A 25,716-nucleotide genomic window follows, 5' to 3' on the forward strand; every position below is an offset into this window, starting at 1 on the left:
TGTGAGAGCAAATTATTGGTCACATGTCTGAATTGTTTTACAATACCATGTTACATTGTGGATTCCTGGAAAATTTACAATCCGTGAAAGTCAAGCAGAGCTTCCTGGTGATTCTGAGAGTAAATGTATTGCCTAGGGCGGTACTGGCCCTGTACAGACCAAGAAAGTCCTAGGTTAACGCCTGAGTTGCTGATCTTGGCTGCACTGGCAGTGGTGGTGCGATGATTAGCCTCAAGTTCCTCTGGACTGGAGAGAAGAAAATCAGACACCGTTCCTGCCCCCGACCTTATCCAGTGCCTGTTGCTAGAAAATGCATGTTTATGGAGAATTGGAGGAGAACAGGATTGGACCAGCTATGATACCCTCTCTGGTCAAATGATCGCCTGAAGCCCGTTGTATAGGCTACCTCCTGCTCCTTCTGGCCCACAAGGACACTTCATTTTTTTTTTAAACTTGCTCGACCTTTTCTGGCACTTCAATCCAGTTCCCAGCAGGTTTGGCCTTGGGGTGAAGCCACCATTGCTTTACCTCGCTCAGATTTGAGGTTAAAATGGCAGATCGGGCCCCAGTTATGTCATTGGAGCCTGATCTGCATATTTAAAGAGGACTGCGCCACTATGGGCAGGTGACCATGCCACCTGCAATTTACAATTGCAGTTGGTCACATCAGGGCAGGAAAACAAGACCCCCGCTCTATTGTAACTGCCCCCTCCCCTCCTGGTTTTCGCCAGACTGGGGTGGAGTTAAAATCAAGGCCTATATTGTAACACAGCTATTATATATATGCTATCATTATGGTGCTTTCACTTGCATCTTGCCACCTCCACTAAGCTCAACTTGTTCACAGAATATATATATTTTAAACTATCTTGCTAAGTGATTGGGTGGGGCATTCGGTTATAAAATGCTTATTTGCCTCTGGGATCTGGGTTTAAATGCAACCCAAGATGATGGGATTGAAGTCTCCTGTGTCTGTTGCATATAAGGGTTCTATGTGGAGTGAGTTTTAAAATTAAGAAGCAAAGTGAAGGGCCAAAGCCTATCGTGTAGGACAGCATCAATGTTGAAAGCAACAACTTGCATTTATATAGCGCCTTTAACGTAGTAAAACATTCCAAGGCGCTTCACCGGAGCATAATCAATTAAATTTAACACCGAGCCACATGAGATATTGGGACAGGTAACCAAAAGCTTGATCAAAGAGGTAGGTTTTAAGGAGCGTCTTAAAGGAGGAGAGAGAGGTACCTGTACATGAAGGAAAATAACTAAGGATACAGTATATACAAAAGACACCATACTTGGAAAAATGAAGTTGCAAGGTTGTGCAAATTGTATTACACGCCATGATGGGAAAGAGAATGTACTGCAAGGAGGAATTGTCGTGTTTCTAAACACCCAGTCGCAATCCACGTTGCTCTTATCTTTAAAGGCTACATTTGCATATGATGGATGGTGGCAACCTGGAACCGGTAATGGAGCACCAGACATCAAACACCTCATTCCTTATGAGTAAACTGTTGTAGTTCTGTTTAGCAGAGCAAACTGGATGTCATGGGGTTTGTGGCGATTGGAGGAGAATGCAGATCTTGTGGTATGTACCATTTATTAAGATATTCATGATTACCACATACAGTGACTCTGCGCAATTGTATAATAGGACTGTAATGACTGCAGTATCCAACTAGGTAAATGTGTTAATGTACTCAATGTACCATGTGTTCTCTTTACAGAGCAAGGAGAATCTACTCGATCTACAGCTGAAACTGGAGAGCACCACTCACCAAGTAACAACCATCAACATCTCGACTTGACACCAGCACAAATACACACAGTATGGCAGAAGTAGCTAGTATATTGAGAAAGCACAGGGCGAGTCACTGAGGAAAGCTTAATAAGAACATAAGAAATAGGAGCAGGAGTAGGTCAAACATCAAATCAAGCCCGCTCCGCCATTCAGTAAGATTGTGGCTGATCATCTACATCAACTCCACTTTTCCGCCCTATCCCTGATTCCCTTACTGCCCAAAAATCTATTGATCTCACTCTTGAGTATACTCATCAACTGAGCATCCACAGCCCATGAGGTAGAGAATTCCAAAGATTCACCACCCTCTGAGGACCAGCTGGTACAGGGCAAAGGCCCACTATACTGCATGCTCCTCCCAACTTGCACAGAGGTACACACTTAGTGGGCCTGCTTTTACACAGAGGCTGATACACCACTAGAAACATACTACATTAAAAGACTAGTATGGGGGAGTTCAACACACAGATCTGCACTGCTATCTCCCACCTGAGTAGCGTCAAGGAACAACAGTTGTCTGCACTACAGTTTATTATGGAGCACGTGAGTTGCATCTGCATTGGAGGGTTCAGTTACACATGTATGTACAGTAGAAGCATCTCATGAATGCTCCCTCGTCTCTCATAACAGCCCCAAAATGCAGTCAAACCTGCTTCAATAAGCTTGGAGTCTGGTTTGAAACAGTCATGAGGGAGAGATTCCCAGACCCCATAAATGCTCACTGATCTATGCTCAGACAGATGGGCAGGCATCATGAGGAGATGCCCTCCAACAGTGTCATGTGTTGACAACCACAGGAGCAGCTTCTTGCCATTCATTTCAGCAGCAGTTCTGAACCTTCATGTAGCCATGCAAGAGTGAAAACATTGGTTCTGCAGCCACTACAGCAGTAGCTGAGCCCAGGCAGTAATGCAGGTCCAGCAGGGTTAGTCGCAGGTACGGGTAGTGGCCCTTCTGTATCCCTGCAGCTCACCAGTTGGTTATGCAGCCACCCACCAGTGCTACTCAACTGGGAGGCCATTTATTAGTAAAGTACATGCACAACCAGCATTATGAATGTCAGAGCAATCAAGGGCAAATGCATTAAATGAACACATTAAACAGTGTATCACCACACAACTGAATAAAATGAATTCACTTTTAATATATTTTGCAGTCTGCACATCTTCATTGTGCGGATAAGGCATAGAATAGCACACAACTCCCACAAACAGCAATGTGATAATGACCAGATCATCTGTTTTTGTGATGATTGAGGGATAAATATTGGCCAGGACACCGGGGATAACTCCCCTGCTCTTTGAAATAGTGCCGTGGGATCTTTTACGTCCACCTGAGAGGGCAGACATTTAACGACATAGGACAAAGAAAGAGTTTCTGCTGAGGGAGTATGAGCAGCTAGGGGCCAAATTAAAAAGCAGAACCACAAAGTTAATAATCTCTGGATTACTACCTGAGCCACGAGCAGATTTGCATATGGTAAATAAGATCAGAGAGTTAAACACGTGACTCAAAGACCGGTGTGGGAGAAATGGGTTTTGGTTCGTGGGACACTGGCACCAGTACTGGGGTAAGAGGGAGCTGTTCCGTTGGGACGGGCTCCACTTAGACCGTGCTGGGACTCTGGTCCTGGCGAACCAAATAACTAGGGCCGTAGAGAGGGCTTTAAATTAATTAGTGGGGGGGGAGGGGCAGGCGGAGGAATTCAGGTAAGCGAAAATGTAAAAAGTCAAAGAATAAGGATAAGGCAATAGAGCAGGGTAGCACTGGGGAAAATAAAAACCAGAGCGTGACAGGAAGGGACAGAATGTATAAACATAAAGGTGAATCCGAAAGTGGGGTCAAAGCAGGAAACAAATTTAAAAGCTCTTTATCTGAATGCATGTAGTCTAGTGAGAAGGAGGAACTGAAGAAAATCCTTATAAAGCGGGAAATTGTGTTTGGGAAATTGATGGGATTGAAGGCCGATAAATCCCCGGGGCCTGATAGTCTGCATCCCAGAGTACTTAAGGAAGTGGCCATAGAAATAGTGGATGCATTGGTGATCATTTTCCAACAGACTCTGGATCAATTCTATGGACTGGAGGGTAGCTAATGTAACACCACTGTTTAAAAAAGGAGGGAGAGAGAAAACGGGTAATTATGGACTGGTTAGCCTGACATCAGTAGAGGGGAAAATGTTGGAATCAATTATTAAAGATGAAATAGCAGCGCATTGAGAAAAGCAGTGACCGGATCGGTCCAAGTCAGCATGGATTTATGAAAAGGAAATCATGCTTGACAAATCTTCTGGAATTTTTTGAGGATGTAACTAGTAGAGTGGACAAGGGAGAACCAGTGGATGTGTATTTGGACTTTCAAAAGGCTTTTGACAAGGTCCCACACAAGAGATTGGTGTGCAAAATCAAAGCACATGGTATTGGGGGTAATGTACTGACGTGCATAGAGAACTGGTTGGCAGACAGGAAGCAGAGAGTCGGGATAAACGGGTCCTTTTCAGAATGGCAGGCAGTGACTAGTGGAGTGCCGTAGGGCTCAGTGCTGGGACCCCAGCTCTTTACAATATACATTAATGATTTAGATGAAGGAAATGAGTGTAATATCTCCAAGTTTGCGGATGACACTATACTGGGTGGCGCTGTGAGGAGGCCACTAAGAGGCTGCAGGGTGACTTGGACAGGTTAGGTGAGTGGGCCAATGCATGGCAGATGCAGTATAATGTGGATAAATGTGAGGTTATCCACTTTGGGAGCAAAAACACGAAGGCAGAATATTATCTGAATGGCGGCAGATTAGGAAAGGGGGAGGTGTAACGAGACCTGGGTGTCATGTTTCATCAATCATTGAAAGTTGGCATGCAGGTTCAGCAGGTGGTGAAGAAGGCAAATGGCATGTTAGCCTTCATAGCTAGGGGATTTGAGTACAGGAGCAGGGAGGTCTTACTGCAGTTGTACAGGGCCTTGGTGAGGCCTCACCTGGAATATTGTGTTCAGTTTTGGTCTCCTAATCTGAGGAAGGACGTTCTTGCTATTGAGGGGGTGCAGCGAAGGTTCACCAGACTGATTCCCGGGATGGCAGGACTGTCATATGAGGAGAGACTGGATCAAATGGGCCTTTATACACTGGAGTTTAGAAGGATGAGAGGGGATCTCATAGAAACATACAAGATTCTGACGGGGCTGGACAGGTTAGATGCGGGAAGAATGTTCCCGATGTTGGGGAAGTCCAGAACCAGGGGACACAGTCTTAGGACTGAGATGAGGAGAAACTTCTTCACTCAGAGAGTTGTTAACCTGTGGAATTCCCTACCGAAGAGTGTTGATGCCAGTTCATTGAATATATTCAAGAGGGAGTTAGATATGGCCCTTATGGCTAAAGGGATCAAGGGGTATAGAGAGAAAGCAGGAAAGGGGTACTGAGTGAATGATCAGCCACGATCTTATTGACTGGTGGTGCAGGCTTGAAGGGCAGAATGGCCTACTCCTGCACCTATTTTCTATGTTTCTATTCATAACAATATAGATGAGTTGACGGCACAAATAGATACAAATGGGTATGATCTGATCGCCATTAAAGAGACGTGGTTGCAAGGTGACCATGACTGGGAACTAAATATTCAGGGGTATTTGACAATTCGGAAGGACAGATAAAAAGAAAAAGGAAAAGGATGTGGGGTAGCACTGTTAATAAAGGATGAGATCAGTGCGTTAATGAGAAACAATATTGGCTCAGAAGATCAAGATGTTGAATCAGTTTGGGTGGAGATAAGGAATAATAAGGGGAAAATGTTGCTGGTGGGTGTAGTCTATACACCCCCTAACAGTAGCTACATTGTTGAACGGAGTATAAATCAAGAAATAATAGAAACATAGAAAATAGGTGCAGGAATAGGCCATTCGGCCCTTCGAGCCTGCACCACCATTCAATAAGATCATGGCTGATCATTCACTCAGTACCCCTTTCCTGCTTTCTCTCCATACCCCTTGATCCCTTTAGCCATAAGGGCCATATCTGACTCCCTCTTTGAATATATCTAATGGACTGGCCTCAACAACTTTCTGCGGTAGAGAATTCCACAGGTTCACAACTCTGAGTGAAGAAATTTCTCTTCATCTCAGTCCTAAATTACTTACCCCTTATCCTTAGACTGTGAACCCTGGTTCTGGATTTCCCCAGTATCGGGAACATTCTTCCTGCCTCTAACCTGCCCAACCCCGTCAGAATTTTATGTTTCTATGAGATCCCCTCATTCATCTAAACTCCAGTGAATACAGACCCAGTCGATCCAGACTCTCCTCATATGTCAGCCCTGCCATCCCGGGAATCAGTCTGGTGAACCTTCACTGTACTCCCTCAATAGCAAGAACGTCCTTCCTCAGATTAGGAGACCAAAACTGAACAATAATGGAGGCTTATAATAAAGGAATGGCAATAATTATGGGCGATTTTAACCTTCATATTGATTGGACAAAGCAAATTGGCCAGGGTAGCCTCGAGTGTATCTGGGATAGTTTCTTTGAACAGTATGTTGCGGAACCAACCAGGGAGCAGGCTATCTTAGATCTAGTACTTTGTAATGAGACAGGATTAATAAATGATCTCGTCGTAAAGGAATGAATGACCATAACATGGTTGATTTACAAATTCAGTTGGAGGGTGAGAAATTTGGTTCTCAAACCAGTGTCCTGAGCTTAAATAAAGGAGACTACAAAGATATGAGGGCAGAGTTGGCTAAAGTGGACTGGGAAAATAGATTAAAGTGTGGGACGGTTGATAAGCAGTGGCAGACATTTAAGGCGATATTTCATAACTCTCAACAAAAATATATCCCAATGAGAAGGGATAACCATCTGTGGCTAACTAAGGAAATAAGGGATGGTATCAAATTGAAAACAAGGGCATACAATGTGGCCAAGACTAGTGGGAGGCCAGAGGATTGGGAAACTTAAAAGCCAGCAAAGAACGACTAAAAAAAATTATTGAGAGGGAAGATAGATTATGAAAGTAAACCAGCACGAAATATAAAAACAGATAGTAAGAGTTTCTACAGGTACATAAAAAGGAAAAGATTGGCTAAAGTAAATGTTGGTCCCCTAGCGGATGAGACTGGGGAATTAATAATGGCGAACAGGGAAATAACAGAGACGTTGAACAAATATTTTGTATCGGTCTTCACGGTAGAAGACACTAAAAACACCCCAATAGTGGATAATTAAGGGGCTATAGGGAGGGAGGAACTTAATACAATCACTATCACTAATGAAGTAATACTCGGTAAAATAATGGGACTAAAGGCAGACAAGTCTCCTGGACCTGATGGCTTGCATCCTAGGGTCTTAAAAGAAGTGGCTGCAGAGATAGTGGATGCATTGGTTGTAATCTACCAAAATTCCCTGGATTCTGGAGCGGTCCCAGTGGATTGGAAAACTGCAAATGTAACGCCCCTATTTTAAAAAAAGCAGGAAACTTTAGACCAGTTAGCCTAACATCTGTCGTTGGGAAAATGCTGGAGTCCATTATTAAGGATGCAATAGCGGGACATTTGGAAAAGCATGATTCAATCAAGCAGAGTCAGCGTGGTTTTATGAAAGGGAAATCACATTTGACAAATTTGCTGGAGTTCTTTGAGGATGCAACGAGCAGGGTGGATAGGGGGGAACCCGGTGGATAGGGGGGAACCCAGTGGATGTGTGGTGCATTTGGATTTCCAGAAGGCATTCGATAAGGTGCCACAGAAGAGGTTACTGCACAAGATAAAAGTTCACGGGGTTGGGAGAAATATATTAGCATGGATAGAGGATTGGCTAACTAACAGAAAAGAGAGAGTCGGGATAAATGGGTCATTTTCCGGTTGGCAAACTGACTAGTAGGGTGCCGCAGGGATCGGTGCTGGGTCCTCAACTATTTACAATCTATATTAATGACTTGGATGAAGGGACCAAGTGTAATGTAGCCAAGTTTGCTGCTGATACAAAGATGGGTGGGAAAGCAAATTGTGAGGAGGACACAAAAAATCTGCAAAGGGATATAGACAAGCTAAGTGAGTGGGCAAAAATTTGGCAGCTGGAGTATAATGTGGGAAAATGTGAGGTTATCCACTTTGGCAGAAAAAAATAGAAAAGCAAATTATAATTTAAATGGAGAAAAATTGCAAAGTACTGCAGTACAGAGGGACCTGAGGGACCTGGGGGCCTTGTGCATGAAACACAAAAAGTCAGTATGCAGGTACAGCAAGTAATCAGGAAGGTAAATGAAATGTTGGCCTTTATTGCCAGGAGGATAGAGTATAAAAGACATTCTCTAGATGGCGGAGGTGGATATGGGTGATCTTGGAGGGGCGGGGGGGTGGGAAGGGCAAGGAGCTGGTGTGTGGTGCTGCTGACAACGTCTGGGCAGGAGACGTTGGTGTCACACTCGGCCTTTGTGTGCCGGGGTGGATGGGGTACATTGCTCGGTGCTGTCCGAATCAAGTATCTGCAAGTAGAGGAGAACATTTCAGTGTATAGCTGGGGGGGTGGGGTTGCTCAAGCTGACATGTGATCCGTAACATTTTACATTCTTCAAAGGATTCCATCACTGCATGAGCACACCATTAATGGCCGACACACTGCGTTAAAAGGCATTTGACTTAACATTGCATGACCTTGCATGCCATGAGCGTAACGCAGACCGGAGATTAGTATAAGCTTACCATGCTCTAGCACGGGATCTGCAGCACCCTTTGTGATGGCATGGGGGTGGTCACCCACCAATGCCAAGGCACGCTCCTCTAGGCTAGTCAACTAGATGACATCTGGTGGGCCCCCTCCCGTGCCACTCAGGCTTGATGCGTTGGCTGATCTTTTTTTCTGCAGAAAGAAAAGTTGCAGCCTTTACCCGTTTTGCTCATGCAACGTGCGCACGCACGCACCCACGCACCCACGCACGCACGCACCCCCTGTTCAGGCCCTATATCTTTGTAAACCCGGCTGCATCTGCCAATGACTGTTACACCCGACACTGACAGAAAGTTCAGTGCACTGTACTGACATTTATAAATATTTCCTTAAACTGACTGGGAAGGCTTTTTTTCAGAAAAGCAATAAAGTTTGACATGCAAGCCCTAATTTTGCAGAGTTTCACAGGCAGCTTGTAAACTCCTTGGAAAAATGTTCAACAGCACCCCGTGAACCCGTGACCTCTACCACCTAGAAGGACATGGACAGCAGGTGCATGGGAACACCACCACCGCCACGTTCCCCTCCAAGTCACACACTATCCTGACGTGGAAGTATATCGCAGTTCCTTCATCATTGCTGGGTCCTCAAATAGGCCTCTTAAAGCAGAATAGAGCTTTTAAGTTTTTTTTTTGAAATTTTTATTCCCTCTTGCTGCATTTTGTTGGGCAGCCCTCTGTCGTTCAGTTTGTTTTCCTTGCCAGTATTTTTCTTTATTTTTGGTTGCTGCTGGCCACACCACACCACACAAAGCAATGAGGATGGGTATTCCTTTGGGGTAATCTAAACCCATCCCAAAATTGAGATGAAGGAGAAGAGTGCATGAGGGCCAATAAATGTAGGTGCTGTGGCCCCTGAGCCGTTCTGGCCCGGGACTGTCATGTCGATAGCCCAGGACCTGCTTTCGACCACTCCACATGTACCTGGATGTGTCCGAGAATACCTGTCTTCATTACCTCTGCTTCCAAGACAGGCTGCCATAGACTTGTGCCATCCGCTGGATCAAGGAAGGCTCCTGCTGCAGAGGTGAAGCTTTTCTGCTAATAGATACTTCTCGGCCACCCCAAGAGATAACACTCGCATCAGGCGATCTGTAGTTCACACGTGTATCAAACAAGTGCCAAAATGCTATGTTTGCAACTTGCAACACCTCGGCTGCGCAGGACAGAGAGCTTTCACTGGGCGGCAGGATTCTCTTGAATGTAGAGTGTCATGCATGTCCATGTGGACAACTCCATGGGCTCAGCCACATGGCCTTCATAAAAAGGTGTTTGCACTCAATTCATTTTCAGGTGGTTTCTGCCCACACGCACATCATGCACATCAGTAGCAATTAATATAGGTGGCAGCCATGATGGCTTCATTATACAGCATTCCATGGTGCCTGCATTATATGACCTCAAAGAAACACTGGCTGGATGGCTCTTGGGAGATCAGGCTATCTCTGCATCCATGGCTGCTGATGCTGCTAAGAAATCCTCTAACAGTAGAGGAGTACCTCGACCTGGATGCCCTCATCATCTGTTTGCTGTTCCTTGGCTGCCACCTCCACCTTCAAGTAAATTGTGCTGTGCCGTGTGTGCAAAAGAGCAATGGTTGAGCTCAATGCTTCAAATGATATTACAGAGAAGGTGTGGCAGTTGTAGCTTGCGATGGATGAGGAGCCCCACTCGACAGATGTGCAAACGTGAGGAGCGTGTTCACCTTGCTCCGAGCAAACTTCTTCCTTATTTGCAGCCAGGTACAAGGCACCTGGATTAACTGTATTAACTCAGTCAACAGCTTCCCTCCTTGTAGCTGGCACCCGTGCTTTTACTGTAGGGAGGCCTTCAGCAATGTTCCAGTTAATATTTTAGGGGTGCACAACCCCTATAAGGAGCTGTGCGGCCCATTCAAAATACCATGCAGACGCGATTTTTCCCATTTAAAAGCCAGTGAGCCGGCTGCGCAGGAGCTGCAGAGCACTGTGCAGCTTAAAGGGAACGCTGGTCTTCAGCCCCAAATAGGACCCACTCCCCTTTGGTGCACAGCATAGTTCTTCCACCACTACAACTTCCCCTTTCATGGGTATCAGCGGCTCTTTAAGAAACTGCTGCCTCATTAGATTTTGCATTCCTCGCCCAAGTGTGGTGTAAACTAAGCTCTCTGGACAAGCTTTTCCTGTGCCAGGTCGCCCATTCAACTTGGGGAGAGAGCTTCCCTTTGCAAGCTACCTTCCCTTTGCAGGTACCATTTTTGCCAGTCATGCAAAATCCAGGTCCATGATCCATTAGTGTTTTATTATCGCTATTACTTTCCCCATTTTACTCCTATCTACTCATTTGCTGAATTTAACCAAGCAAAATACAGCTCCGTGTCTTTTAAGAATTGGAAAATAAATGTTATTGCCTCGTTCAGTTGTTGTGAACGAGCTGTTGGACTGGGAAGGACTGGAGGTTGTGAGCGCTGTGTGCAATCAGAAGCAAATTGTGAATATAGAATGGAATTATCAGCAAGGAGTGAATAGAGTTGAGAAGTGAAAAAAGAAAGAGTGGGAGAAAGGACAGAGATTTGGAGAACCTCTGATTAATGGACAGAGCCCAAGCCATCAACTACAGCACAGATAAAACAATTGAAAAAAAAAACTAGATAGCCATGCAATATAGCTTTTTTGGGGGCTGTATGATGATAATTCATGCTAGAATCTGTCAAAGTAATGACATGATTCACCAAAATGTCCAAGAGCAGATTTCTGGAGGTGCACAATTTCACCAGAGGGAATGGCCATTTCAGAATCCTACTGTTGATTGTGGATTAGGCCAAAACGTTTAAGGTGATTGTTGCAAAGCTTTCTTGATTTATTTGGCAACATTGTACGTTTGAAGTGAAACAAATGGTTTATTCCATAATGTAGATTTATATGTCTGCAATCGCACAAGGAGTTCATGAGACTGAAGGTTCTTGAGATGCAAATTTGAAACTGCATTGGGGTTCTTTCGACAAGTGATTGCTTGAATCATGCAAGAGACTTCAGAAGCAGGTTTTGTTTAAGTGTGAATAGGACACGATGAAAATAGGCTGAGTTTATTGTCCAGAAACAAAACTGTTTACTGAAGTTGGAGACTTTGAACGTACGCAAGTTCTTACGAGGGGTTATGTATTGACATTTTTTACTACGTTAAAACGCTATATAAATGGAAGTTCTTGTTGAATGAGAATTGGGTTCTATAAAAACCTGTAGCAACGATGAATAATTTGCAAGCTAGCAGCTTCTATTACTCCAGAAAGTAGTAATGTTAGAACCAGTAGGATTGGTAGAAGGGTGATGGGGATCATCTTTGGGATAGGGTGAGCAAGAGCAAATCTCCGTGAAGGAAAGGTGCACTGGGACTAAGGGAGAATAAAGTAATGCGTGGGACCAGAGGTAAGCTCGGAGGCACACATTTTGACTCTGAGGTGTGCTGTCGGAACCCGATTACTTATTTTGGAGTCCAAAGAGGAGAGAATCAAACAAACCTGACTGATAAAACTTGATGTCGATGATGGTGGTCATGTAGAATGGAGGAGAGATCTTTTCCAAGATCTTTTCCGAGATTATAGTTTGAGGAGAAAAGTGAGTCAAAAAGATCAGCCTCCCCTAAGCAAAGCTGGCAACTGTACCAGTGGAAACCAGAACCTGCAGAAGCTGAGGGGTATCTTTGGTAGTCTCAATCTAGTTCCTGGTGAGCATGGGCTCACAGTTGAAATTGCTCAATTCAACACCAATTGACACTAAATTGGCAATCCCAGGTAGAGAGAACACAATCCGTTGTTGTACGTAATGCAACAATGTGCATTGGTGCAAATGCAAGTGCCCATCTGAGGTTTAGACTGAGGCACATTGGTGAGGCGGAGTAGCGAGAGCTTTATTTTGCATCTAAATATTTTATACGTGACTTGGAACTGCTTGTCTGGCATTGTTAGGCCAGTCATTTAAACTTGTAAATTGGAATTTCATCAGAACCTTAGTTAAATTACTTCCTCTTATCTCACTCCCAACTACCTATTGTCCTCTATATAATGAAACAGACTGATATGTTCTTCTTCATGTACACAAAATAATCTCTGGGGCTACTATAATCTGGATAAGCCCTTGAGTGTCCTGAGTTTTACAAAGGTACGACGATGTGGTGCGATGCCTTGGCTTTATGGATGCAGCATAATGGCAGGTTGCCTTGAAACTTATGGTAACAGTGTCCGTTTTAGAATTAAAGTCAACTAGGTTATTTTGTCCTTTTCTCTTTCTGCAGATACCTGTCTCTTATTATCCCCCTGGGCAGTACCAAAGCTCCAACCAGCAGTACCGGCCTCTCGCCCAGGCTCCTTACAACTCTCAGCGCAGTCAACAGCTGCCTCAGCCAGCGCAGCAAACAGGTTAGTGAACTACATTGCATTGCAGGCTTAAAGATGATTTAAGAGGAGGCAGCTGACGTACATATTTAAATGGAATTCACAGAACATTTAAAACAGATGAGGAGGAATTTCTTCTCTGAGGGTCATGAATCTTTGGAATACTCCACCCCAGAGAGCTGTTGATGGTGGGTCATTGAATATATTTACGGTGGAGATCGACAGATTTTTGAACGATAAAGGAGTTGAGGGTTATGGGGAGCGGGCAGGAAAGTGGAGTTGAGGCCAAGATCTGATCAGCCATGATCTATTGAATGGCGGAGCAGGCCCGAGGGGCCAAATGGCCTACTCCTGCTCCTATTTCTTATGTTCATATCAGATGAGCCCTTTCATCACATGGAAAAGAGTCTTATCTGCTCATGTTAGCCTCTAGAAGTCACTCTGGAGATTACTAGAACATAAGAAATAGGAGCAGGAGTAGGCCATTTAGCCCCTCGAGCTTGCTCCGCCATTCAATAAGATCATGGCTGATCTGATCATGGACTCAGCTCCACTTCCCTGCCCACTCCCCATAACCCTTTACTCCCTTAATGTTCAGAAATCTGTCTATCTCCGCCTTAAATATATTCAATGACCCAGCCTCCACAGCTCTCTGGGGCAGAGAATTCCACAGATTTACAACCCTCTGAGAAGAAATTCCTCCTCATCTCAGTTTTAAATGGGTGGCCCCTTATTCTAAGACTGTCCCCTAGTTTTAGTTTCCCCTATGTGGAAATATCCTCTCTGCATCCACTTTGTTGACCCCCCCCTCATTATCTTATAAGTTTGAATACTCTTCAGCTTTGTTGATGTATAAAAATGTGTCTGAAGTTGCTCCTTAGCCTTTACATTCAGCTTTTAATTGGCTGCTTTTCAGTCAATACAAATCCATTTTCTTCCTTTTGGCATCCTGCACACTGCTCTAGAGAGGTCATGTGGGACAACATCCCTATAAGCCAAGAGTGGTTCCAGAGAAAGCAGGAAAACGGTACAGGCCAGCGTGTGTCAAAGACCACCAGGCCAAAGTCCGCCAAAAGGATTCCTGATTTCATGTCACACTATTGCAGTAATAAAGCTCCTTGTGACATGTGATTAGTTTTGTTACTGCAATATTAGTGTTTGTTTCAATGTCTTGATGCGTGAGCTAAACCCAAAAAAGGGTTGCCCCAGGGGAACAGAAATTGTCCAGGCAGTCTAAGGGTGAATCTATTTTGCAGCATATTTGATTAGTTGATCTTGCAGGCTTTTCAGGTTTGCTATGTTCCATAAGCTTACCAGTAATTTGAAAAATGGCTGCTGTTTCTTCTCGAAGAGCAAAACTGATACCTGAAACTGTTGCCTCTAATGGTCAAATTTGGTACCACTGTACACATTGGAGAATACAGCGGTTTGGTTCTTGTGCTACACTTCCCCATTCAGCTGTAGAAATCAGAACAGTCGTTGGGGACATTGGGGGAGGTTTTTGACTTGCTGGCTGGGTGTAAAACTGGCGTCGTAAATTGACCACATGTTGTATTTCCGTTGTGGATTGGGCAGTTTCCATAACAGGCATCCAATTCACAGCACCAGTTTTGTGCCCAAGCAGCAAGTTGAAAATCTTACATAATACAAAAACAAAATATGGCGGATGCTGGAATCTGAAATAAAAACAGAGAATGCTGGAAATCTCAGCGGGTCAGGCAGCATCTGTGGAAAGAAAAACAGAGTTAACGTTTCAGGTTACTGACCCTTTGTCAGAACTGGAGAGTGTTCGAAAAGAACATTCTTAACTAGCACTGAAAGGGGGATGGGAGGAAAGAACAAAAGAGAAGGTCTGTGATGAGGTGGAAGGCAGGAAAGATTAGAGAGACAAAAGAGATGATGGGCCGAATTGAAATGGTAATGGCCGGAGTTAGAAAAAGGTTAATCTGGATCGGGTGTGAATGGTGGAATAATGACCAGTTGCCATTGGAGACAAAAAGAAAAAAAAATTATTTGTGGGGGGGAAGGGAGCCAAAGATGGCCAGAGGCTATGGTCTGAAATTGTTGAACTCGATATTGAGTCCAGAAGGCTATAAAGTGCCTAAATGAAAAATGAGGTGCTGTTCCTCGAGCTTGTGTTGAACTTCATTGGAACAGTGTAGGAGGCCGAGGACGGAGAGGTCAGAGTGGGAATGGAGCAGGGAATTAAAGTGACAGGCGACCGGAAGCTCAGGGTCGTACTTACAGACTGAACGGAGGTGCTCCGCAAAGCGGTCACCCAATCTACACTTGGTCTCCCCAATGTAGAGGAGACCACATCGTGAGCAGCGAATACAGTATACTAAATTGAAAGAAGTACAAATAAATCGCTGTTTCACCTGGAAAGGAGTATTTGGGGCCCTGGACAGTGGGAAGGGAGGAGGTAAAAGGGCAGATGTTGCATCTCCTGCACTTGCACGGGAAGGTGCCGTGGGAAGGGGAGGGGATGCTGGGGGCGACTGTGGAATGGACCAGGGTGTCGCAGAGGGAGTGGTCCCTTCGGAATGCTGAGAGGGGAGGGAGGGGAAGATGTGATTGGTGGTGGGATCACGCTGGAGGTAGCGGAAATGGCGGAGGATGATCCGTTGAACGTGGAGGCTGGTGGGGTGAAAGGTGAGGACAAGGGGAACCCTGTCATGGTTCTGAGAGGGAGGGGAAGGAGTGAGAGCAGAGGTGCAGGAAATAAATGGACACGGTCGAGGGCCATGTTAACCACGTTGAAGGGGAATCCACCTGATAGTCTACCTTCATGAGGATGTACTAGATGATCAAGAACAGACAAGGAGCATCCCTGCAGGAAGTCTGCTCTGCAGCATTGAAAACACTGGGGTAAGATTTGCTCATACTCTGTTTATTATTCTGGAACATAGGTTTACAGGGTGTGATACCAAACCAGCAGCAGACCTACCAGGGGATGATGGGCGTACAGCAACCCCAGACACCAGGCTTGATGAATAATCAGCGAGGCAATCTGGGAAACCAGATGCAAGGAATGATGGTCCAATACTCATCTGTTCCATCATATCAGGTATTGAATTTTGGGCAAACTACTAGTACAACCAAATTCATCAAACTCTTGAATGTTGTTGGATACAGCGTGAACATTGGTTTTGTCATAAAGTACTGTTCTTTCACCACTGAGATTGAGGAAATAGATTTGTTATTGAAGCATATTCAATGAACAAAACATTTACCTGTGTTGATTTTTTTTTTAAACTATTAGTCACTCTCGTCATGTTAGTGACCTTCATGTTTTTTTCTCCTTTCCTCAAAACAAGAAAACATGAGGACGGTCACCAACATCTTTCTCGGTGAAGAGTTTTGAGTTTCTCATTGGTGCAGCATGGCTAGTTCAGATTAAAGAAGGTGTCAGTGGGCACAACTCTGGTTTTCGCTGTCTCATCCATACATGGAATGTAAGGATGTGAGGTTTTCTGTGTGTCTAGAAGCATCTACAATACCTGAGGCTATTTTGCTGGACCTTATGCAGTGCAAGAGTTGGAACAGCTGCTTAAAAGCATCCACTAGCACTGCCTCACCTGAGATCCCTATTTGGCTCCGCTAACTTGTTGCCCACTAGTGCACTAGTTGTGTACCAGCCAGCACGGAGGATAGTAAACTAGTGGCAGATGTTACTGGTGCATACTTCTTGGCGCCAATGATAGCTAGAGGAGCATTCTTCACTATTGCCCATGTCAGGGTCGTTGTCCTGACTGGCACCAGTAGTCAGATTTCTTCCAAGCACCATCTGGGTTTCACTATCTATATATCCTCAAAAGAGCTTGCTATGCCACTTTTATCTCTGCCCTCCACTGGTCCTCTTTGGCATCATTTAGTTGGGCTTCACGGGGCTCCAACAATGTCGAGCTCCATTCGGGTGTATCCATGTCAGAAGGTGAACTCCATAGCAATGCTGGAGGGGTAGTGGAAGCTCCAGCTTGGTCTTGTTTCAGGCCTCCTTCTCCTCTGGCTGTTTCTGTCAGTTCCTGCAACTCCTGGGTCATATGTATGTGCTATGGGTTTGACTCCCAGAGAAAGTGGTAGTGTTACTGTAGCTCCACTTAGTGGCAGTGTTTCATGTTGTGGGGGTCTGACTCCATTAACTTGCTTCATGAACTTATAAGTCTCACTGCCCCATTCCATTTACCAGGGAACTTCCTGAACCCTCACTGAGCGTAGCCAGCCTGTCCTAAAGATAACTTTGAGTTGGCGGGGGGGCTGCTGTGAAAGAGAAAGAACAGTTTAATTTGTTGTCAGCTCCAATGGCTTCCATCTTGATTCCTAGTTCTTGGTGCTCAGTGTCTGAAAGTGTCTTCCTTGAAGGCCTCTGCCCTTAGAGTAAAACCGTGGCTCTAAATCGCCTGGATCTTTATTTCTGACTCTGTTTCTCACTTTCTCGTTTGTAAATCTCTTGTTCTTTCTGTCTCCTCTCCTGTATATCTTCCACTTTGTGTGTGCCTCTGGCATATGTTTCTGCCAAAGTCCTGCGTATGGGATGGACAGAAGTGTTAGTAGGCTAAGACTAAGGACAGAGAGCTTCCTAACACAGGCTGGAGAGACTGGGATTGCATTTAGGGTTGGGGTTAGAGGTTGGAACACTTGGATTAGTGGGAGGCTGGGGCCTGGAGTTGCTGGAGGGAGGGAGGGATTGCATGGGAGGCCAGGCTGGGAGGGAACTAGTTGGGTTAATAGGAACACAGCAGAACGGAGAACACAGGTTGGCCAGGCAGTTGAGAGCACACAAGACTGAGTTGCTAGCCCTTCATGCCAGACAACTGGATCAAAGTATTGTTCTGAAGGGCTGCAGAATCCAGGCACTATAACCAGCGGCAGTAGGTCCGAGGGAGACCCCTACATCCTTAAACCAAACAGGAGTGGAGCTGGGAAGACATAAGAACATAAGAACATAAGAATTAGGAACAGGAGTAGGCCATCTAGCCCCTCGAGCCTGCTCCGCCATTCAACAAGATCATGGCTGATCTGGCCGTGGACTCAGCTCCACTTACCCGCCCTCTCCCCGTAACCCTTAATTCCATTATTGGTTAAAAATCTATCTATCTGTGATTTGAATACATTCAATGAGCTAGCCTCAACTGCTTCCTTGGGCAGAGAATTCCACAGATTCACAACCCTCTGGGAGAAGAAATTCCTTCTCAACTCGGTTTTAAATTGGCTCCTCCGTATTTTGAGGCTGTGCCCCGTAGACATGATGATAAGTGACTGCCCTTGCCGTTTGGATTAAAAGAAAATCTGGGTTGCGTCATTCCCATAGACCATCATATTACTGGAAAGGTCCTGGAGTTGGCGGTACTTGATTCCAATGGGCCAAAGGAGGAGTAGGCGGAATCAAACAGATTCAAAACCTCGTTTTTAACCATGTGGATAGTCGACCAAGAAACCGCTTTTTTTTTTCTTTCTGTTAACTGATTTGTTATTGACTACCCAGGTGCCAATGTCCAGTGATTCTCAAGTAGTTGTACAGCAGACCTACCAGCAGCCTGTCATGGTACCCAGTCAGTCTGTCCAGGGAACACTGCCTGGTGGAGGAATGCCAGTGTATTACAGTGTAATTCCACCATCCCAGCAAAATAGCACAAGGTAAGAGATTGCTGTATAGCAGATGCACCTGGTTGAGACCTCTTGTTTTAGGAAACATGGTGCCACTCATTCACAAGACTGAGATGTAATTTCTAAATCTACAATCAGAATGACTTTGGAGAAGTAGTTTGAATGTGACTGTTTCATTTGCACTCAGTGCAACTTCTGTATTTAATAATGAATTAAAGCTGATCAGCACAGAACACCTGAAGCTGTGCCTGGGAATAAAAGTTAAGCCTTCTGTTAGTGGAGGTTGAATGGTAAGAAGCAGGAAAGTGAATTCTCTGCAGCGAAATGTGCAAGGATCAGCTCAACGTTATTTACCATACAGAACGGTATCAGCTCCACAAACATAACCTCTCCATATCAGATTAATGCTGGAGATGCTTTAGATAGAAGGGTGCTCTCCTGCACACATTCTACTCAGGCCCTGCCCTCAGCCATTCTGGATGGTTGTCCAGGAAACTACAAGTATCGTGTGGTGAACCCACAAGTGCACCTACCCTGTGTGGCAGAGTGCAGCCCTCCCCACAACAAACACTGAAGCACATGTGGGACACATCTCAATCAGAACGAGTGATGTTTGGCCTCTGCCTGGAGCTGGGTAATACCGAGCAATTTGGGCCACATTCCGTGCAGACGACCTCACAACAGAGACCTGCCTGCTGATGGGGAAAGCCAACAGCCCCAACCATTGCTTCCATTGTAGGCACAGCTATGTCAAGAAACCTGGACATATGTATTCCTCTTATACGCACTGTGTGAACATAACACATATATGTGAATGCAAACTCTTGTGAAATGTAATTTTTTTCTTCATATATTATAGTCTTTGTGAAGACTTCTCCCTAAAATATGTCAAACTATTTTTGGATCTTCGCCTGCTGCTGTATTTTTCTTGAAATGTGGCCATGGGCACTTACATAATGTTAGCCCATGATTACATAGTTGACCAAGCTGTGGAGAGCACTGTACTGCCACACTGGGAGCCCTGGTTCAAATCTCAGCTTAAACAACATCATTTGGGATATCACCGGTGGATCAAGTCCATCAATGATTCGCCAGATTGTACACTGTTCTGAGGGGCAGAAGGTTAGGGTGATAGCATGGTGAATCTGTGCTCCTGGCCTTGCCAACTGAAGGTGGATAATTGGAAAGTGGGGAAAGCAGTATAGAGCGATTGTAATGTTCGAAAAGCATAAAAACATGTATGTAAAGATTTGCATCAAGTATCTTGCACTTACTATCGAGTGTTTTTTTTGAGAGTACCAGTAGATCTCCTATGGTGTCGGTCACAGGTCGTCCTGGACCTGAACTGCTTTTTAATGCTTACTGCGGTGCCAATTCAGCCTGAACGCAATAGCAATTCGCTCATCGCTGTAAGGCAGCAAATTTACTGCAGCAATATATCAAGGTAAAAATATTTCACACCGTACTTATACTGAAGAGTATAAGGTCTCGCAGATACAATATTGGTAATATTATTTACCAACCACTTTATAAAACTTGCTTAGGGTTCAAGTAACTTTGTTCTAATCTCTAAAACCACTTATTTCCAGTTATTTACACCACAAAATATTTTTTTCTGCAACTCTCACAGTGGATTTTGTAGTCTTTGGTTAAGATGCGAGGATCAATCCTTGGCCCGCCTTCCCCATCTATGTGTTGCGCCATTGGCGAAATTATCCACAGACATGGGCTCAACTTCCACATGTGCACTGATGCCACCCAGCTCTCACGACTCCTCCACTGCCTCTGTTCTGGCACATGGCTTGTCTGAATTGATGAGCTACAATTTATTCCAGCTAAGCATTGGAAAGACTGAAGCCATCAGCGCTGGCCCCACCACAAACTCCGTACACTTGCCATCGATTCCATCCTCCTCCTTGGCTGCTGTCCCAGACTGCGACCTCAGCGTCATATTTGACCCTGAGCTGAGGACCTTCTCCACCACAGAGACTACCTACGTCCACCTCCGTAATATCGCCCTTCTCCGCCCCTTCCTCAGCCCATCTGTTGCTGAAACCCTCATCCATGCCTTTGTCACCTCCAGAGTCAACTATTCCAATGGTCTCCTGGGCTGGTCTTCCACCTTACATAAATTTCAGCTCATCCAAACTCTCTCGCCCGTATCCTACCCCGCAATAAGTGCCCACTTACTGTCCTCACTGACCGACATCGGCTACCAGTCTCCCAGCCCCTCACATTTAAAATTCTCATCCTTGTGTTTAATTCCCTTCATAGTTTTATCCCTTCCCATCTCCGTAACCTCCAGCAGTCCTACAACCCTCCATCCACCCTCTTGGTGAACTTTCTGTTCCTCTGATTTTGGCCTCTTGTGCATTTCCCACTGCCGTTGTCCAGTACTCCCTTTGCCCTACCATTGGTGGCCGTGTCTTCAGCCGCCTAGGTTCCATGCTTGTAAATTCCTTCCCTAAACTCATTTGCTTTAAGCCGCTCCTTGAAACCCACTTCTTTGACAAGCTTTTGGTGACCCTCCTCGTGTCTCTACCTTTGGTAGTGTCAGCTGTGGCTCAGTGGGTAGCACACTCGTCTCTGAGTCAGCAGGTTGTGGATTCAAGTCCCACTCCAGGAACTTGAGCACGTAAATCTAAGCTGACATTCCAGCGCAGTGCTGAGGGAGTGCTGCACTGTCGGAGGTGCCGTCTTTCAGAGGAGACGTTAAACCGAGGCCCCGTCTGCTCTCGGTGGGACTATTTCGAAGAAGAGCAGGGGAGTTCTCCCCGGTGTCCTGGCCAATATTTATCCCTCAATCAACATAATAAAAACAGATGATCTGGTCATTATCACATTACTGTTTGTGGGAGCTTGGTGTGCGCAAATTGGCTGCCATGTTTCCCACATTACAACAGTGACTACACTCCAAAATTACTTCATTGGCTGTAAAATGCTTTGAGACGGGGTCGTGAAAGGCGCTATATAAATGCAAATCTCTGCTTTATTTGATTTCACTTCTGTAAAGCATTTCAAGATTTTTTTTTTTAATGTTAAAAGCACGATATAAATGCAAGTTGCTATTTATTTCTTCCCCAAAACTTTGTTTCATTTCCTCAGTTATTTATATGATAAAATATATTTCTTTCTGCCTGCCTTGCTTTCTACGGTAAAGTTTTGGTTCTTGCTGAAGCTGTTGTTGGTGTAGCACTGCACCAGGGAAGTTTGTCCACTGTCAAGTCTACATTGAGCGGCACCTTGAATAGGTGTCATTTGCCATTGTCTGGGCCTAGCTGACTGACTTTTGCCGCAATTTCCAAGATCATTATCCAACTGCCTCAAACATTCCCCTTTGGCTCTGGCGCAAACATTAGTCCCCATCAAGGAGACAAAAAAGACACCGTGAACTCAGAATTTTAATTTAATAACTTGCCTAAAGCGCTGAACGTTTTTCTTTCTGCTGCTCCAGTTTCAGTTATTGGTAAATGTTGTGTCTGCTGTCATGTGAAACTGGTTGTCCTGATGCTCTCTAGGCATTAAAGTTCCACAGGAAAAGCGAGAAAACTGCAAAATCCCACGATGCAGCTCTGTCACGTATGTACACACGCTTGTCGCACAATTTTTTTTGTCCCTCCAATCTTTTTCTGCAGGTCGTTCTGGTGCACTCTCTGTTCCGCAGAAGTTGGCGAAAAACCAACTCCCACAATGCATCACTCTCGCACACACAATCTCTTCTCAGTAGATGGCAACCCCAGCATCCAAAGCACATGTGCAATTTGTAATTCAAACCCCAGGCAGCAAGGCAGGCCTATATGACGCAATTTAAGTTTTGCAAGCATTTCTAACATTAAGTAACTAATTTAATGGGTAAGTTTAGTGATTTTTATTCCAAAATTGTATAATTTTTGTGTTCTATAAATGTTATTGCTCACTTATAAAGTGACCTAAGTGAAGAATGAAAATGGCAGCCAAAAACGGCGTGAAGAAATGATTGAGTGATTTATTTGGTTGTTTTTGTGGCATGTGCTGGTTTGTAAATAGTAACATTTGAAAGATAAATTGAGGAATTTGCTGGATTTTTTGCTGGTTACTTGTTCCTCATTGGCACTTTTTCCTACTTTTGATTTGTTCACATTTAGTCAATTATATTTTTGGTAACAACAGATAAGTGATTATTTGAGCCAAGCATGTTTTTTTTTGGCCCCTATGGACATGTGACACTTTGGAGGTGTAATGCCCCTGAGGTGAGACTTTTAAGGTGTGACTCCTCTGAGTCCACACTTTCAGGTGTGACACTACGCACATGCGCTATAGACGCAAGATTTTTAATTATATAGATAGATTTGTGTGAGTTGATCTGTGTAATAGCTGCTTTGTATAAAACTAAACTGGGCCAAACTTTTTCAGCCAATCGGTTGGATTCCTTCAGCCACCTGGTCCAGAGCAGTACCAGATGCCTCAGTCTCCCTCTCCTTGTAACCCAGCGCAAATGCAGCAACAATATACAGGTTAGTGCAAATTTACTCTCGCACATGTTCAGATTAGCAACTTGGCAAAGCATCAGCAGCATTCAATGCTCGCATTCTGACAGGGCATCTGTAAAAACATGTATATGCTCCTCACCTCTCCTTTGCTGTTTATACTGAGCATAATTGGCAGAAAAATGGCATGATCTGTACAGTGGGAGGTTTCCCTGGCAGGGTTTTGGTTGCAAAAACAAAAATTATGAATAATTAAAAGCCAGAAACAAATGCATTTGTTCTGTCTGAAAGGGCCGAAATGATTAATATTAGAACAGTTTTCTGTTGAGGTGCCAGGTCAGCATGATCCAGTAATTTGGGGCACTGTTCTAGGGAAAATGGGGAGGAAAGGCTCATTTACCAGACTCTGACAGGCTCTTGTGTTCCATGCTTTATAACGAGGGACGTTCTAAGCTGTACTGTCTGTCGTTGCCATGCAAACAGACAGATGGCTTCTAATTCCAAGCTTAGCAGAAGATACAAATGTGGCGACAAGTAAACAAGCATGTTCCAAAAAAACTGATGCATTACGTGTCCTTGGTATAAAAGGGGGGGGGGGGTGGTGGTAAAGACGTAAATGCAAGAAACGCATCCCCAACACGCTGTACACATGCCCGCTGGGCTTTTTTTATGGTGGCGGATATTGGGTTGTCCAATCACCGACCTCCCCAGCCCTGATGGCCTCTCTTCTCCTCCTCCCCCCCCCCCCCACCCCCCCCCCCTCCGCGATTGCCACAGCACTCCCCACCACCACCCCTCCCCCCCCCCCCCCGAGCCCTGATGAGGTCCTGCTGTTAAGTTCGGTAGGACCTCTGCATTGGACATTTTCAGCTTCCTCGCATCTTCCCACTTCCCCGTAAATATCGGGCTCTAAGCTACTGTTTGTAGGATCAGGAATGAGAAACAACTTGTGCATCAGAATTTTGCCATGCCAGAGATTGTTGTGGCAAGATAAATTCTTTCTGCCAATCCTGAGCGCAGAGATCTAAACTGTTTGCACCCCTGCAAAACTGGTGTCTAAGCTTCAAACCATGGCAATAAATGGTTTTCTGCGAAGCCAGCTACAAGGACAAAATTTATACAGACGCATACAGACAAAACAAAACTTCTAAAAGCAGCTTTCTGAGGAAGTGCACCAAGAGCTTTACAATGCCGTGGATGGTTAATGGGGCTGAATTCGGAACCACAGAGCACAATCAACTGAGGATGGTGCAGTTGAACGAAAAAATGGCACACTTTTGGGCAGAGTTGAGAATCCCAGCAATAAATGGGGAAAATCTGTATATATATTTACGGTTAAGCAGGAATACTTCACATCTGACTCTTGTCTTCAGAGAGGATCTAGGTCACCTCTTTGAAATGGTCCTGTGGTATTGTGCAGTGCTTCCTCTTTATCCAGATAGTTACAGGTTTGAATGTTGGGGCCTACCTGTTGCACTAATCTGACTTCTCACAGTAGTCGAGGTTGGGTCAGAAAAGTGCTCCAGGTACTCTTGTCTTTCCGTCACAAAGTAACAAATAGTGCTAGTTGTAGAGAAGTTCACAAGCTAGACCACGTCCGTTCTTTATGCTCAATGATACTATAAGATGCAGTAGAGCCTTGTAGGGCAATAAAGGGTAATGCATTCCTTTGTGTTTATTTTTTAAGATGAATGTTCCTTAATGCAGTGTAAAATATAACCTGAGAAAATGCAGAAGTTGTGATCCAGTAGCCTTATAACTGAGGTACTACTGTAATTGGAACCACCTTATCGATCAACTGGAGATCGCTAATCTCGTGAAGTTCAGAGGAACAGAGCTGACATGGGCACTGAGCAATAGAGTTAAAGTCATCTGTTAACATTCTTGAGATGAGCGCTCTTAAAGTATTTCTGGCATCTAGGTTGCAAGTCTCTGGTACTATCATGTGAACGCATAAATCACTGACATCAGCACCTGCAGCCATTTAATTAGCTGTCGAGGGATGTACACCATCAAAAAATCCAAAAGATGATCAGAGATGCATGGCCTCCAATACTCCTATGGATCAGTAGAGAAATATTTGTGAAATGGCTTTGAATAATTGCAATCTTAAATTCTCTTCACAATTTGGCTGGACTTTACCTGAAGACAGCACCAAATGAACAGATTTTGTTGAGACAATAACGGCGTGTAAACGATGCACGGCGTTATTAATGCGCAAATCGGCCAGCAACTTGTAGCGAGAAAGAGATACCTTGTGAATCGCCACAAGTTTTGCGGAAACGGCATCTCGCGCTTAACTGCCCCATGATTTTCATGAAGTTGCTGCATTTGCACATTAATTGCCCATTGAACATGCCGCAGAAAGTTAAGTCTAGTAACTATCAGCGTAAGTACCCTTTTAACAATGTGATAATTGTTAATGACTGCCAATCAAGCTCTCTTGCCCAGAAAGTAAAGTTTCATTCCTTCGGGTTGTGAATTGTTTTAGATTGTCAAATTTTAAATTTAAACACTTTTTTCTTGCGTTTCCTTTCTGTCTCAATTTTTTTTCTCTCTCTTAATCCAATCTTTTTCCCCTCTCTTTATTTCTCTTTCTGTACCTGATTTGACATTGAAGTCACCCACCCTAATTCACCCTCCTTCCCAGTCCTTCCTCTGTTTATTTCTCAAACCTTTAATCTCATTGGTTAAGGAGATGGATTGTTTGTCCCATTGTTCACCAAGCTCCCAGATGCCCTGTTGCCCTCGCTGT

General features: G+C 44.6%; 1 protein-coding gene across 9 annotated transcripts in view; it reads left to right on the forward strand.

Annotated features, from left to right (window-relative positions):
• Nucleotides 1-25,716, forward strand: part of LOC139240912 (R3H domain-containing protein 2) — a 205,813-nt gene that overhangs the window by 155,878 nt on the left and 24,219 nt on the right. For 5 of the 9 annotated variants that reach the window (XM_070869420.1, XM_070869419.1, XM_070869421.1 and 2 more), the window contains 5 exons: nt 1,731-1,784; nt 12,789-12,912; nt 15,798-15,955; nt 18,374-18,525; nt 22,888-22,988. In XM_070869420.1, coding sequence (XP_070725521.1) covers nt 1,731-1,784; nt 12,789-12,912; nt 15,798-15,955; nt 18,374-18,525; nt 22,888-22,988 — 589 coding nt within the window. The remainder of the gene's footprint in view (nt 1-1,730; nt 1,785-12,788; nt 12,913-15,797; nt 15,956-18,373; nt 18,526-22,887; nt 22,989-25,716) is intronic. The other 4 variants (XM_070869423.1, XM_070869427.1, XM_070869426.1 and 1 more) reach the window with 1 other exon arrangement.

Source organism: Pristiophorus japonicus, chromosome X, assembly GCF_044704955.1.
Source record: "Pristiophorus japonicus isolate sPriJap1 chromosome X, sPriJap1.hap1, whole genome shotgun sequence".
Classification (NCBI taxonomy): Eukaryota; Metazoa; Chordata; class Chondrichthyes; family Pristiophoridae; genus Pristiophorus; species Pristiophorus japonicus.